Raw genomic sequence first — 13,007 nt, 5'->3', positions numbered from 1 at the left:
TGGTGGGCATATTCAAGTAGACCCGGGACACGACACAACCTGGTCGATATTTCAACACGTGCTCTCAGCGCGCAGCGCGGAACCGATTTTGGTTCCACCTCAGCTATTTTGGTTCCACCTCAGCTTACCCGGGCCCCCATACCGACACACCATAGCCGCTACACCACATCACAACGCCAAAGTTCTCGGTGGATCTTTTTCAAATTTGGACACCGTATTCAGCTACACCCCGGACACAATATCATCGATGAGATATTTCAACACGTGCTCTCAGCGCGCAGCGCTGAACTCATTTTCGTTTTTGTGTTCATTTCACCATTATAAGTAACTCTTCCTTATCTTCTCCAGTGTTTGGCGTTTATCTCCCTTCCTTCGTGTGGCTTTCCCGTTCAGTTGTAAGTTACTACACTGCGCTGTCCACTGCGCTGAGCGTCTTCGGATATTCCCGGCGTTCTGTTACTGTTACCTATTTTTAGAAGGTCAACGCAGTGTACAGAACGTAAATTGGACCCGTAAATTATCCTCACTGTAAAAGTGCAAAGGTCGAATCAATTTATAGCCACGCGAAAAATACACTGTCATCTATCTCTCTATAGATACGGCTTCTCTGTGTTTGTGTGTGTGTGTGTGTGAGTGTGTGTGTCTCTATGTAAGCAACACCTGTGCATTCTTCAGTTCTGTTTGTGATGTGGTCTGGCGGCTTTTGTGTAATTTTATGTACTGGCCTTCCTTTGAGAAGCCATAACTTGCTCAGTCCTGTTTGAGTGGAGTTCGCCTCCAAAGGTGATTAACACGGTTACATTCGTCGACAAGGATGGGACTCGATATGGTCAGGAATGGCATTATGGCCACTGAATCATTTTCGTGCTGTTCCCATTCCACGAATCTGGGAGGGACCTAAGCTTGGCGGGTCCATAGTTCGGCGTACGGCTCTAAGTACTTCTTCCCGGCGAAGCCGGCTACCCGGCGAAGCGGGTATTCATTCTAGTCAACAATATGCAGTGCGTCGTCTGTGCCGCTGACTCTGCGGCTACAGTACAATTGCACCCCAAGCGCAAACTTGCCCAATAGCACCCCCAGAAAAAAATGTGCCCAATTACACCCCATCATGGTTTTTTTTTAAGAACCATAACCCTTGTAGGGCCTCACGAGTATTACTGTCTTACCGAGTTTGTCAGAGTGGCTTTGAGTAAAAATCACGTTGCGGACATGGGTTGCCACTTGAGCTGAACATGTGCTCACGTCTTTTCTTGTCCGTTACAACAACTGTTGTGCTATTCCCACATTCCCGTGTTTGTATTCATGGACCAGATCCTGAACATACAGGCAAACACCTACATCAGAATGCGGACATTGCACATACGTGCTCTGATCACGACAGGTCCGATGCTCTCAGGAAAGTCCGCTTTGCCTTCAATCAGAGGCAAAAGCTGCAAAATGGTGACATTACATACATGGTGTGCCTCGGTCACAAGTTCATGCATGTTCAGTGAAGGTGTTTGCGTGTATGTTCACGTAAACGCTGTAGATCATTTTAATTATCTTACTGCTTTATACATGAACTATTTTATGAAAAGTTCTTTAGAGTCTCAAGAATAAGCCAAATGAGGCCCTGTAAGGGATGGTGTGGAATGGGTTTGTATTGTCCAAACAAATTAGCCCAATTGCACCCCAGAGGTGTTGGGGTGCAATCGGGCCCATTTGGGGTGCAGTTGTCTTGCACCGGACTCTGCGCAGGTACTAGGTATATTCTGCCCATAAGGATGAAGGAGTAAATAATAATGGCAATAAATTAAATCACCAAAAGAATAGATGCTTTCACCAAAAGAATTGCTTAGTTAGCAAAAGATATTCCAACAAAAAATCGGATGTTTCCACCCACAAAATAGATGCTTCTAGCAAAAAACCGATTGATTCTACCAAAAAAAGAAATGAAACTTGCAAAAGAATTCTCAACAAAAAACGAATTATTTCAACAACAAAATAGCTACTGTCAGCAAAAAATATAAAGTTTAGTGTACTTTCAGAGACAAAATAGTGTCACTCCATATCATAATCATAATTGTACGTTCAAAGAAAGTTAAATGAAAATGATAAAATCAGTGTACAGAGCAGTCAAGATCAGTGTGTTCACTGCCTGATAAGCGCTGGTCTCGACAGCTTTGGGCGCCCGCGCTTTTGCTTCTGGCCGATTGGGATGGTCTTGGCCTGGGCAAGGGGGTTGGTCACCTCCAGACGAATCTCCATGCCCATGGAATGATGACACACGTAGCACTTGAGGAACTCCGGACAGTTGCAGAAAAACTGATTGTTTTCGTCGATCGTAATCTTCCACACCGACCTCCGACATGTGGCATACTCCTCGAAGTCAGCCCAGGACGATGATTCAACCTTTTCTTCGGTCTCTCGGATGGCAGTCTTGAGCTCCTTTTCCAGGGTTGAAGATCCCACGAAGATCGTGTTCCCAGTCTTCAGCGACTCAGCTGGTGACGTTGCCCACTGAAACGCTGTTGTCCACATTTTCAGTGTGCGATGTGGTGCTTCAGTAATACTTCAGTGATGTGTGCCCTTCAACTGATGAAGAATATTTTGCAGCAAACACGGGGAAGTTCCGTTAATCCAGTAAGAGGCTAAATGGACTGCTATATGGACGGATATACAGACGCGTGACAACAACAAAAACCGAAAACATACCTCCCTCATGTAGATTGCTGATTCTTCACACGATGTGAATTCTCGGTCTTTGATCCACTGCTTTCCAATTCCCTGTCGTCTTGTAGCTGGTGGCTCACTGTCTCCGACGTATCATTATCAAATCCAACTGGATCGATCCTCTCAAAATCCATCTCTCCACCTTCAAACTCCATTTTCAACTGACATAATCTGTGTCCTTGCTTGATTCAGCTGAATTTGTGATCACAAATCACCTCTGCTTAAACGAAATCAGTGAGTCAAAACAATGACCACCACTCACACTGTGTTTCACTGTGATGGAGAATGACTATCCATTTCTTTTGTTGAAACTATATTTTCTTTTGCCTGAAGTAGTCAATCTTTTGCCTGATTATATTTTCTTTTGCCTGAGTATATTTGCTTTTGCCAGTTTAGTTTATTTTTTGTTCAGACAGCAATTCTTTTGGCGGATCAAATTTGTTTTGGGTACTTTAATTCTTTGTCACTCAAGCCATCTTTTCTTTTGGTTAAAGCATCTATTTTTTTGGTAGAACCATCTCTTCTTTTGGTTCATTAAACGGGTGCCAATAATAATTGACCGGCGCTTTGGTACAAGCTCCTGTGTGTGGGACGGTCGGTGCGATACCTTTCACTGCAAAACCAGAACACACCGCAGGGTCTGTCGCTGGGAATTGTTAAACACGACGACACTACTACCTTACCGTTGAGAAATGATGGCGAAGCGGCGAATGGAGGCTTGCCCTTGTACGTTTGTCACTGCGGCATACCAGTGTAGTAAACGCGTTGACGATGACAAATCCTCAGTACAACGTAAACGGTATCTGAGGAGAAAAAAATTTTCTCGACCCACCAGCTCCGCTTTTGACTCGCGGTGGCTTACGACCGCACACTTCTGTCGCGAGCGCAGTGATAGTGACCCAAGTGTGCTTTGCAACACTGCATGCACAACACACAGAGACACGCATTCTCTCTGTCTCTCTATCTCCTTCTGTCTGTTTGTTTGTCTGTCTGTTTTTATGTCTGTCAGTCAGTCAGTCTGTCTGTCTGTCTGTCTGTCTGTCTGTCTGTCCCTTTCTCTATTACAAGTACTGCCAAAGTTTAATTTGAGTATGACCATGCACTGGCGTAAACTCTCTCTCTCTCTCTTTCTCTCTCTCTCTCTCTCTCTCTCTCTCCTCTCTCTCTCTCTCTCTCTCTCTCCTCCCTCTCCCCCCCCCCCCAACAAAACAAAAAATTGGCCATACGGACGGTTATAAAAAAACCCACCACGGGATGAGAGGAGAGCGGGAGAGACAGACAGACAGACAGACAGATAGTCAAAAGAGAGAGAGAGAGAGAGCTAGAGAGAGAGAGACAGACAGAGACAGAGACAGAGAGACAGACAGAGACAGACTGGACGGACGCTCTCTCCCTCACTAAACTAATGAATCAACGGGAGCCGTTTGATGATCAAAGGGAGGCAAATTCGAATGGCTTATCGTTTACGGGACGTATCTGTCGTTGCTTCCCTTGGACCATTAGGTCACTTTCATGCGTTTTCGAGGCAGGATAAGAATAATGGTACTGCTTACATGGATACTCTTCTCTCTCTCTCCCTCTCTCTCTCTCTCTCTCTCTCTCTCTCTCTCTCTCTCTCTCTCTCTCTCTCTCTCTCTCCAGTCTCTCTCTCTCTCGGTGCACTCTCTCTCTCTCTCTCCAGTCTCTCTCTCTCTCTCTCTCGGTGCACTCTCTCTCTCTCTCTCTCTCTCTCTCTCTCTCTCTCTCTCTCTCTCTCTCTCTCTCTCTCTCTCTCTCTCTCTCTCTCTCTCTCTCTCAAACACACACTCTCAATAATACGAAGCCTATTCAGGGTAGAAAGTGTTTGAACTATTCAGGGCAAAATCGAGCGTGACTCACAGGTATGGGAAATCACAAGGGTTTTTTTCATTGAATTGTTTAAAAACAACTCAGTATGCCTGTCAACTTTAAGGAACCACAAGATGAAAGCAATCACACACACACACACACACACACACACACACACACACACACACACACACACACACACACACACACACACCAGGGGCGGATCCCATCATTTTTAAGGGGGGGGGGGGGGGTCCAAACTTATTTAAGGACAGATCGAGAGCAAAAAGCGTTTAGTTGAGGGCGCGAAGCGCAACCTCTTAGGGGGGTGGGGGCATGCCCTCCCCCCCCCCCCCAAAAAAAAAAATATGTTGATAAAAAACAAGGAAAATGGAGCAATCTGGTGCCTGGAAACCCCCCCTGGATCCGCCCCTGCACACACACACACACACACACACACACCAATTCATATGTCGTGCGCAGACGCAGGGCTTTATGATCAGCATACAGCTTGCATTCCACTGAAGATTTTACTCGCGAAGTAACTGACGTCCTGTGCCCGTTGTGTGGCAAGCCTGCCTTACACTAACTACGAACTGCCGTCCTGTGGCAGTGTATTTTGTTATTATTGTATGATTTTCTGGTTGGGGGGCGCTAGTGCGCATTATTTTTTCAATGGTTGCGTGCACGGGTGTTTTGGGTTTGCTATTCCTAGTGGGCCTGTGGTTGTTGTTGCAGGATTGCGTTGTTGTTTGCGTAAGTGAGTTGAGTTGTAGCTCGTGTCCTGCTTCCGTATGTGCGGGCAGACAACGAGTTTTGTTTCTCCACGTATTATTTCATGTTGTTCACGTGTTTCTTAGTTTTCATGTACGTTGCCTGGGTCGAAGCTTATATTGGTCTTACGGTGAAAGTTTGTCTTATTACACGTATCTAACCGAACCTGTGTCGTACTTCAGCAAGCTTTGTGAGTAGTGTTTCGCTATGTATATTGTCCTTTGGGTAGATTTTGGTTGGTAGACTGCGCAATCGTTTGTGAGCAGATATCTTTTTCTTTTACTGGTCATCGTCTGTCTTTCTTGCATATTCGCCAGGCTCGGACGTGTGTCCAAAACTTGCTCCTTTTTGTGACGATATTGTGAAGTCAGTGTTTCTTTGTGTGATACCTACGTTAACCTCAGAAGTGTTTGTTGTGTTTCTAGAAGGATTTGGTTATCGTGTTCGGCTCGTATAATGTAAGTTTGATTGACTCTCTGTCTTGGGTTTATTGTTTTGCTTCCTTGTTCAATTGTAATGATGCGTTTAATGAGAACATCTGTTTTTCTATGCATCTGATAGTTAACCCTTTTGGCGGGTTTTCGTGAGCGATCGTTCAAATGTAATTGTAAGAAGATTTTGGTTGTCAAAGTTAATTTATTGATGATTATAAGGGGGTTTCCATGCCTGAAGTTTGGGTCTACGCGTAATGACCTATCGTAGGTCACAGGTTCCCAAAGATGTTTGTGCGTTTGGGAATGTGTTTGTCGTCATTGTTTGCTGATGATTACATTGTTTGATAATGTGTTTCGATGTTAAAGGCACAGTAAGCCTCCCGTAAACCATCCCCGAGCTCCCCGAGCGTCTACATACAGTACAAGCATATTTCCATTTAAACGCTCTCCGAACGGGAACATCCTGGCTGCTTTCTGTCGAGCGTGAGAAATTTTCAAAGAATTTATTTTCGTGGACTTGGCCCTGAAGAACAATGGCGCCTCGTTTTGGTGCTGGACGGCTGTTATGAATATCCCGGAAATCACGCCCGGACAGTAAGCCTCCCGTAAACCATCACCGATACTGTCAGGCTTTTACACACAGTACAAACACCCTTCCATTTGAACGCTCACCAAACGGGAACATCCTAGGTGCCCTACGTAAAGAGCGAGCAATTTTTAAAGAATTAATTTTGCAGATTGTCTCGAACACTTTTTGGACCCATCCTGAACTCAGGTCAAAAATGAGTTACTTCCCTTCGGGTCTCATTCTTTCGATGTAAACTGGCGACAGCCGTGGATCGATGATTATCAGAATGTTTTTGGACCGTGGTGCGTTTTTGCGCTAGACCTAACTTTTAAAATCTAGCTTTTTACACAAACATTCTTTAATCATAAAAGAATTCTTTTTTCATCAAGACAAGATCAGTGCAATTCGAAGTTGTGAAAGTTTGAAAAAAGAAAAGCCCGGAAGCAGGGTCACGCAATGGTCTCAGCAGACGACGGTTTATCAGTCAGTGCATATCGCCGTTCCTCTCAACAGTCAAAAGCCATCGCTAGAGTTCTTGTGAACCACAGCCGTTTGTTTCGTGCATAAAAACGTGCTATTGTAAATAAGCTCACATCGAGTCGCATTGAAATAAGGCTAACTGACGACTACATTGTGAAAAAGGGAAACTGGATCACACGGGTTCACGATGGCTCAGGGGTAAGATAAACCACGCAAAAATAAATTCTCTTTACGGAGGGCACCTAGGATGTTCTCAATCGGTGAGTGTTTAAATGAAAGGGTGTTTGTACTGTGTGTAAAAGCCTGACCGTATCTGTGATGGTTTACGGGAGGCTTACTGTGCCTTTAATTGTCTTAGTTCTACTGGTTTTGTTGTTGTGTTTTGTTTGTTTCAGTATTTTACCGTTTTCGCTGCCTAAATGACTCATGGCTTAGAATAAATAAACCTATTGGTAGCACATAGCGCGTCATCTATATATATGTCACGGTAGAACCAGCGATCTGGTAGAATCGCCGATTTTACCAGTCGATTGCCTGATCGGAGTTTCTACCGGTTCCGATCGATGTTTTTACGAGAAGAATCAGCGATTCTACCGGTAGAAACTCAGATCGGACTTTCTACCAGTAGAAACTACGATCGGTCGTTCTACTGGTAGAAAGTCTGATTTTTCTCGTAAAAACATTGATCAGACTTTCTACCGGTAGAAAGTCCGATCAATGTTTTCACGATATGAATCTGACTTTCTACAGATGTCAACACTGTTCACGAGATTTAAAAAGTAATATATCACTGGTGAAAATCTCGTGTTAGTCGTGCATTATCAATTGCTAGGTTCATTTACTACTCTCTCCCTCTCCCTCTTCCATCTCTCCCTCTCTCCCTCTCCCTCTTCCATCTCTCTCTCTCTCTCTCTCTCTCTCTCTCTCTCTCTCTCTCTCTCTCTCTCTCTCTCTCTCTCTCTCTCTCTCTCTCTCTCATCTTTGTTGTTTTGAAGAAGCAAACCGTAGACGGAGGTGCGGCCTAACTATGCTTGGATTAAGTATGATATAGTTCAACTATTTCTCGCAACATGGCAAGAATGTGCTACAACAGTACAACAGTACCAATAAAAAAAATCAACAAACATCAAACATTGCCAACCGGTAGAATCGCCGATCGTCAATTCTACTGGTGGAATCGCCGATACTACCGGTAGAAACTCCGATCAGATTTTCTACCAGTAGGGTCGCCGATTCTACCAGTTGAAAGTCCGATCGGAGTTTCTACCGGTAGAAAGTCCGATCAATCTTTTTACGAGGAGAATCGGCGATTCTACTTGTAGAAACTTTGATCGAACTTTCTACCGGTAGAAAGTCTGATCGGACTTTCTACTGGTAGAATCGGCGATTCTGCCGGATCGCTGGTTCTACCGTGACATATATATACGACTTGTGTCTGTGTGTGTGTGTGTGTGTGTGTGTGTGTGTGTGTGTGTGTGTGTGTGTGTGTGTGTGTGTGTGTGTGTGTGTCCGCGATGCACGCCCAAGGTTCTCGATGGATCTGTTTCAAATTTGGTGGGCATATTCAGGTAGACCCCGGACACAACCTGCTCGATGAGATATTTCAACACGTGCTCTCAGCGCGCAGCGCTGAACCGATTTTGGTTTTTCTCTGGATCCATTCCCAGTAACTCTTCCTTATCTTCTCCAGTGTTTTCAGCGTTTATCTCCCTTCCTTCGTGTGGCGTCAATCCATATTCCCGTTTCTATTTTTAGGTCACTGTCGACAACGCTCAATCCATATTCCCGTTATACTATTTTTAGAAGGTCACTGTCCCTGCGAAGCCTGGTATTACTCTTCTCCAGTGTTTTGCGCGTTTATCTCCCTTCCGTCGTGCGGTGCGCCGGCAAAGCCGGCGTACACCCGGCAAAGCCGGGTCCCCGGCGCAGCCGGGTATTCGGCTCGACTTCTTCCCGGCGAAGCCGTACCCGGCGAAGCGGGTATTCATCTAGTATCATATGTACGAGCGAAGCGATGAAAGTTTGAATGAATCTGAAACACACAGGCAGCCACAGGTTGGGTGGAATTCCCGTTTTACGTTTCGTTCAGTAACTGACTCCCTTTATGTTATAATTATCTTATAATTGTCACATACGGATTTGCTGTGCAAGTAAGACTCACTTTTTGTGTGTGTGAAAAACGTAGACACGTGAGTAACATGTACAATGTGTGTGTTGGGGATGTATGTAAATGTGAATGTGTGTGTGTGTGTGTGTCAGTTTTTGTCTGTCTGTCTCTCTGTCTGTCTGTCTGTCCTTGTGTATGTCTGTGTGACCTCAATCAATCAATCAATATGAAGCTTATATAGCGCGTATTCCGTGGGTACAGTTCTAAGCGCTTGTCGAAGAAAGGGGTAGTGTCCGAGGAGTTCAGACATTCTAGGATCAAGTTTGTCGCATCGTTACGTTTAAGCCTAGCTGCTGCTGCTGCTGCTGCTGCTGCTGATGATGATGATGATGATGATGATGATGATGATGATGAAGATGACGACTTCGACGACGACAACGACGACACCAGAAAGACAGAGACTGTAACCTGCCTTATTTCTCCTCGCTGTGGTAAAACATTTCCCCCTTCATTTTTTTCAGGAAAAAGAACAATGCCACATTCATCATATCACTGCAAGGTATGGGGCTACTTCTTCTCACTCTCTTCCTGCCACTGCTGTTTCCGGGAAGTGACGTCACCTGCGATGCTAAGAGAGTGGTCTCCCTGTCTTCCCCTTTCACCAGCCACACCAATTACCACACCAACGTGGCGCGCGCGCTGGTAAAGCTGGGTCACCAGGTGTGGCTGACCATGCCGGACTACCTGGCGGACAAAGGCGTGCTGGACACCAGCAACGTGTCAGTCATAGAGTACACGCTCAGCAAGAACTACCAGGAGACGACGATGGCTCTGATGAGAGACAAGTACTTTGTGGGTCTTCCTGACGACTTCGTCACCATGGCCAGCGTAATGAAAGCTCTGTGCCACGAGATGATCAGTAACCTGTCCTTCGTGGAAGAGATTCGCAAGGTAAAGCCGGACTTGATCGTCATTGACAACATCCCCATTGTCAGAATGCTGACCGTCATTGCGTACAAGCTTGGGGTGCCCTTTGCCTACGTGGGCACCGTATATGATGCCGACACCATGAGGATTCCTTACTCGCCGGCTGTGACCCCTCAACCGCTTTTCGTTATCAGCGACGTCATGACCTTCTTCCAGCGAGTGGGTATGTTCTGCTTGCACATTATCGCCCAGTTCTACGACCCTTTCTTGACGAGGAATATGGTGGCGATCTACGCCCCAGAGAGGCCGTTTATTTCCAACGACATGCTGCTGGCCGGCGCTGAGATCTGGCTGGTGGAGATGGACCATATCCTAGACTACCCGAGACCCACTCTGCCAAACGTGAAACTGATCGGCGGCACGGCCACAGGACCGACCAAGCCCCTCCCTCCACACTTCGCATCCTTCATGGACGGCGCCACAGAGGGCGTGGTCATCGTGTCCTTCGGCAGCTACGTGCTGGGTGTTCCTGCAGACATCAGCCACAAGCTAACCAAGGTCTTTCAACAGCTGCCCTTCAAGGTGGTCTTCAGGTCCAACCTCACCTCACCGGACCCTTCCAAGATCATGACGTCCAGGTGGTTGCCGCAGAACGATCTGTTGGGTCATCCCAACACCAGGGTTTTCGTCAGTCACTGCGGTAAGAACGGACAGTACGAGGCTCTCTACCACGCCGTTCCCATGCTCTGCACACCCATGTTCGGGGACCAACCTTACAACGCTGAACGCATTAGAATCAAGGGGTATGGAGAAGTCTTGGACCTCCGTACCTTTTCTCAAAAAGAAATGTTTAATACGATTTTCAAAATCGCCCAGGATTCTCAGTACAAGCAGTCCATTGCCAAGGCTTCAACCTTGTTTCGTAGCCAGTATGGCGTCCCAATGCATGAAGCCGCTAAGTGGTTGGCTCACGTGATGCAATATGGCGGCGAGTACATGCGTTCCCAAGGACAGAGAATTCCCAGATATCAGTTCATGATGCTGGATGTCATGGCTTTCGTGTTCGTGGTTGGTGCTGTCACATCGCTCATGTTGTACTTTTGTGTCAGAAAACTTTGCAGCTGCACGAAGAGAAAGCAAAAGAACGAATAATTGTGTGGGTCGGTGGATCCACCCATACCGTGATGATTGTGGATGAAGTGGCGCAACGAAGAAACCACTGAGTACTTAGCTGTCTGGTATGTGTGATGCAAAGGCTTGCAAAACTAATTACCTTGTGTGTGACTATGGTTCATTCACTTTACATTCCGCGCCGGCTGTTTGATCAACATGTTAGATGGCGGCTCTTCGGATGCATTATGCTCTAGAAAACGTGCGTGTGTGTGTGTGTGTGTGTGTGTGTGCGCGTGCTTGCTTATGCAGACGTGCGCGCGTGCGTGCATCCGTTCGCGTGCGTGTGCAGTAATGAATGTACGCTATGCAGTCTATTTGTTGTTATACAATACAAGGTTGTTTTTTTTAAATCGCTGATCTTGTTTTCTACTTTTTTCGGGGATTAAATCTTCAAATGCTCATGAGTTTAGAGGTCTAGCTTTCACAAGGTGTGTGTGTGTGTGTGTGTGTGTGTGCGTGCGTGCGTGCGTGCGTGCGTGCGTGTGTGTGTTTGTGTCTGTGTTTGTGTCTGTGTTTGTGTGTGTGTGCGTGCGCGTGCGATACAAGCAAAACTGCTAATGAAACTTTAAAAACAAATACAAATACAATACAAAAAGCTGTGTCGGGATATCTGTCTCTAAATATGTCTGTCGGTCGGTCAGCGTGCGTGCGTGCGTCTCTATCCACTAGTCTGTCTGTCTGTCTGTCTGTCTGTCTGTCTGTCTGTCTGTCTCTCTCTCTCTCTCTCTCTCTCTCTCTCTCTCTCTCTCTCTCTCTCTCTCTCTCTCTCTCTCTCTCTCTCTCTCTCTCTCTCTCTCACTTACGATGGCATCAGGCAGAGATATATTGGCAGAATACAGTATTTTTCAGACGAAGACTGTTTACGATATTTGCTCACTTGTACGGTGGAGGATCAGCTTGTATCCTTTGCAAAGTACCTGTTCTTGGCCTCACGAATGCGACAAAAAAGACTTGCAGAAAACGAACCGCTCACGTGATTCTCGCGTTCCCTGTACGAACATATATCATGCTCTGGAATCATTGATGCATTTATATTCCCCGTCACAAGAGATTGACTTGAAGGTGCCGTAAACGTGACCTTCCTGGCATGTTACAACCTCTTCTTATTATGCATTTCATCTCGGAAAATATGTGCGTTAATTGGTGTGTGTGTGTTTCGATTCATTCAAAGATGCAAAGATTTTCGTTGTTGATACACAGGGACTTGACGCTCACTTTCTGCACGCTGAGAACACCACTTCCTACAGTGACGCTGAGAACGTTCAAAAATACCATCAAAATATTAATTCTGCCCTACAGCGTTTTAGTTGGTCCATGATGGGTCCAACCATTTGTTTTCCTAATTTATGTCAAGCCTCTGATGCCAAGAAATTGAGTGAAGCCGACCCGCTTTGAATTTTCAACTGTAATATGACTAAGGAGTTACGCCCCTTATCCGTTCGTTATCAAAGCCTTGTGTAGGGAACGTCATGGCTTTGAGTTCAAAATGTCCCAGGAACTCTCATGTCAAATTTCATAAAGATCGGTCCAGTAGTTTGGTCTGAATCTCTCTACACACACATACACACACATACACACACATACACCTACACACACACACACACACACACACACACACGCACACACACACACACACACACACACACACACACACACACACACACACACACATACACCACGACCCTCGTCTCGATTCCCCCTCTATGTTTTGACTAAATGTAAAAACGTCACCAAACTTTGTTTACACAGAATTATCGTGATATAGTATAATTGCTATGAGTATTTAATATTAATACACTTTTACAGAAAAGAAAATCTTGTGTGCAAAACAGTCCCCAGAAATCGAAAACGAATCACACACACACGCACAGATACTAATTTTACACAAATGCAACCAAAAGCTCGAAAGAAACAATAAGCTTTGTAGACGTGAACAGCTCAGATCATGGGTCACTAAAGTGTTGCACAGACGGTCAAAAATAAAGTGCAAGATAATGCATTCTAA

The 13,007-nt window shown here is 45.6% G+C and overlaps 1 protein-coding gene across 2 annotated transcripts; it reads left to right on the top strand.

Annotated features, from left to right (window-relative positions):
- The first annotated feature begins 5,217 nt into the window (after positions 1–5,217).
- On the top strand, positions 5,218–11,427 carry LOC138960183 (2-hydroxyacylsphingosine 1-beta-galactosyltransferase-like). Of its 2 annotated transcripts, none has more exons than XM_070331957.1 (2): positions 5,218–5,295; positions 9,424–11,427. In XM_070331957.1, the coding sequence occupies exon 2, from the start codon at positions 9,464–9,466 to the stop codon at positions 10,979–10,981; it is 1,518 nt and encodes a 505-aa protein (XP_070188058.1). In that variant the 5' UTR covers positions 5,218–5,295; positions 9,424–9,463; the 3' UTR covers positions 10,982–11,427. The 2 variants fall into 2 exon arrangements, with proteins under 2 accessions (XP_070188058.1, XP_070188056.1); XM_070331955.1 differs by lacking the exon at positions 5,218–5,295 and adding an exon at positions 5,628–5,771.
- Positions 11,428–13,007: the final 1,580 nt, after the last annotated feature.

This window comes from Littorina saxatilis, linkage group LG2 (genome assembly GCF_037325665.1).
Source record: "Littorina saxatilis isolate snail1 linkage group LG2, US_GU_Lsax_2.0, whole genome shotgun sequence".
Taxonomy (NCBI): Eukaryota; Metazoa; Mollusca; class Gastropoda; order Littorinimorpha; family Littorinidae; genus Littorina; species Littorina saxatilis.
This window is presented reverse-complemented; position numbering and strand designations above follow the sequence as displayed.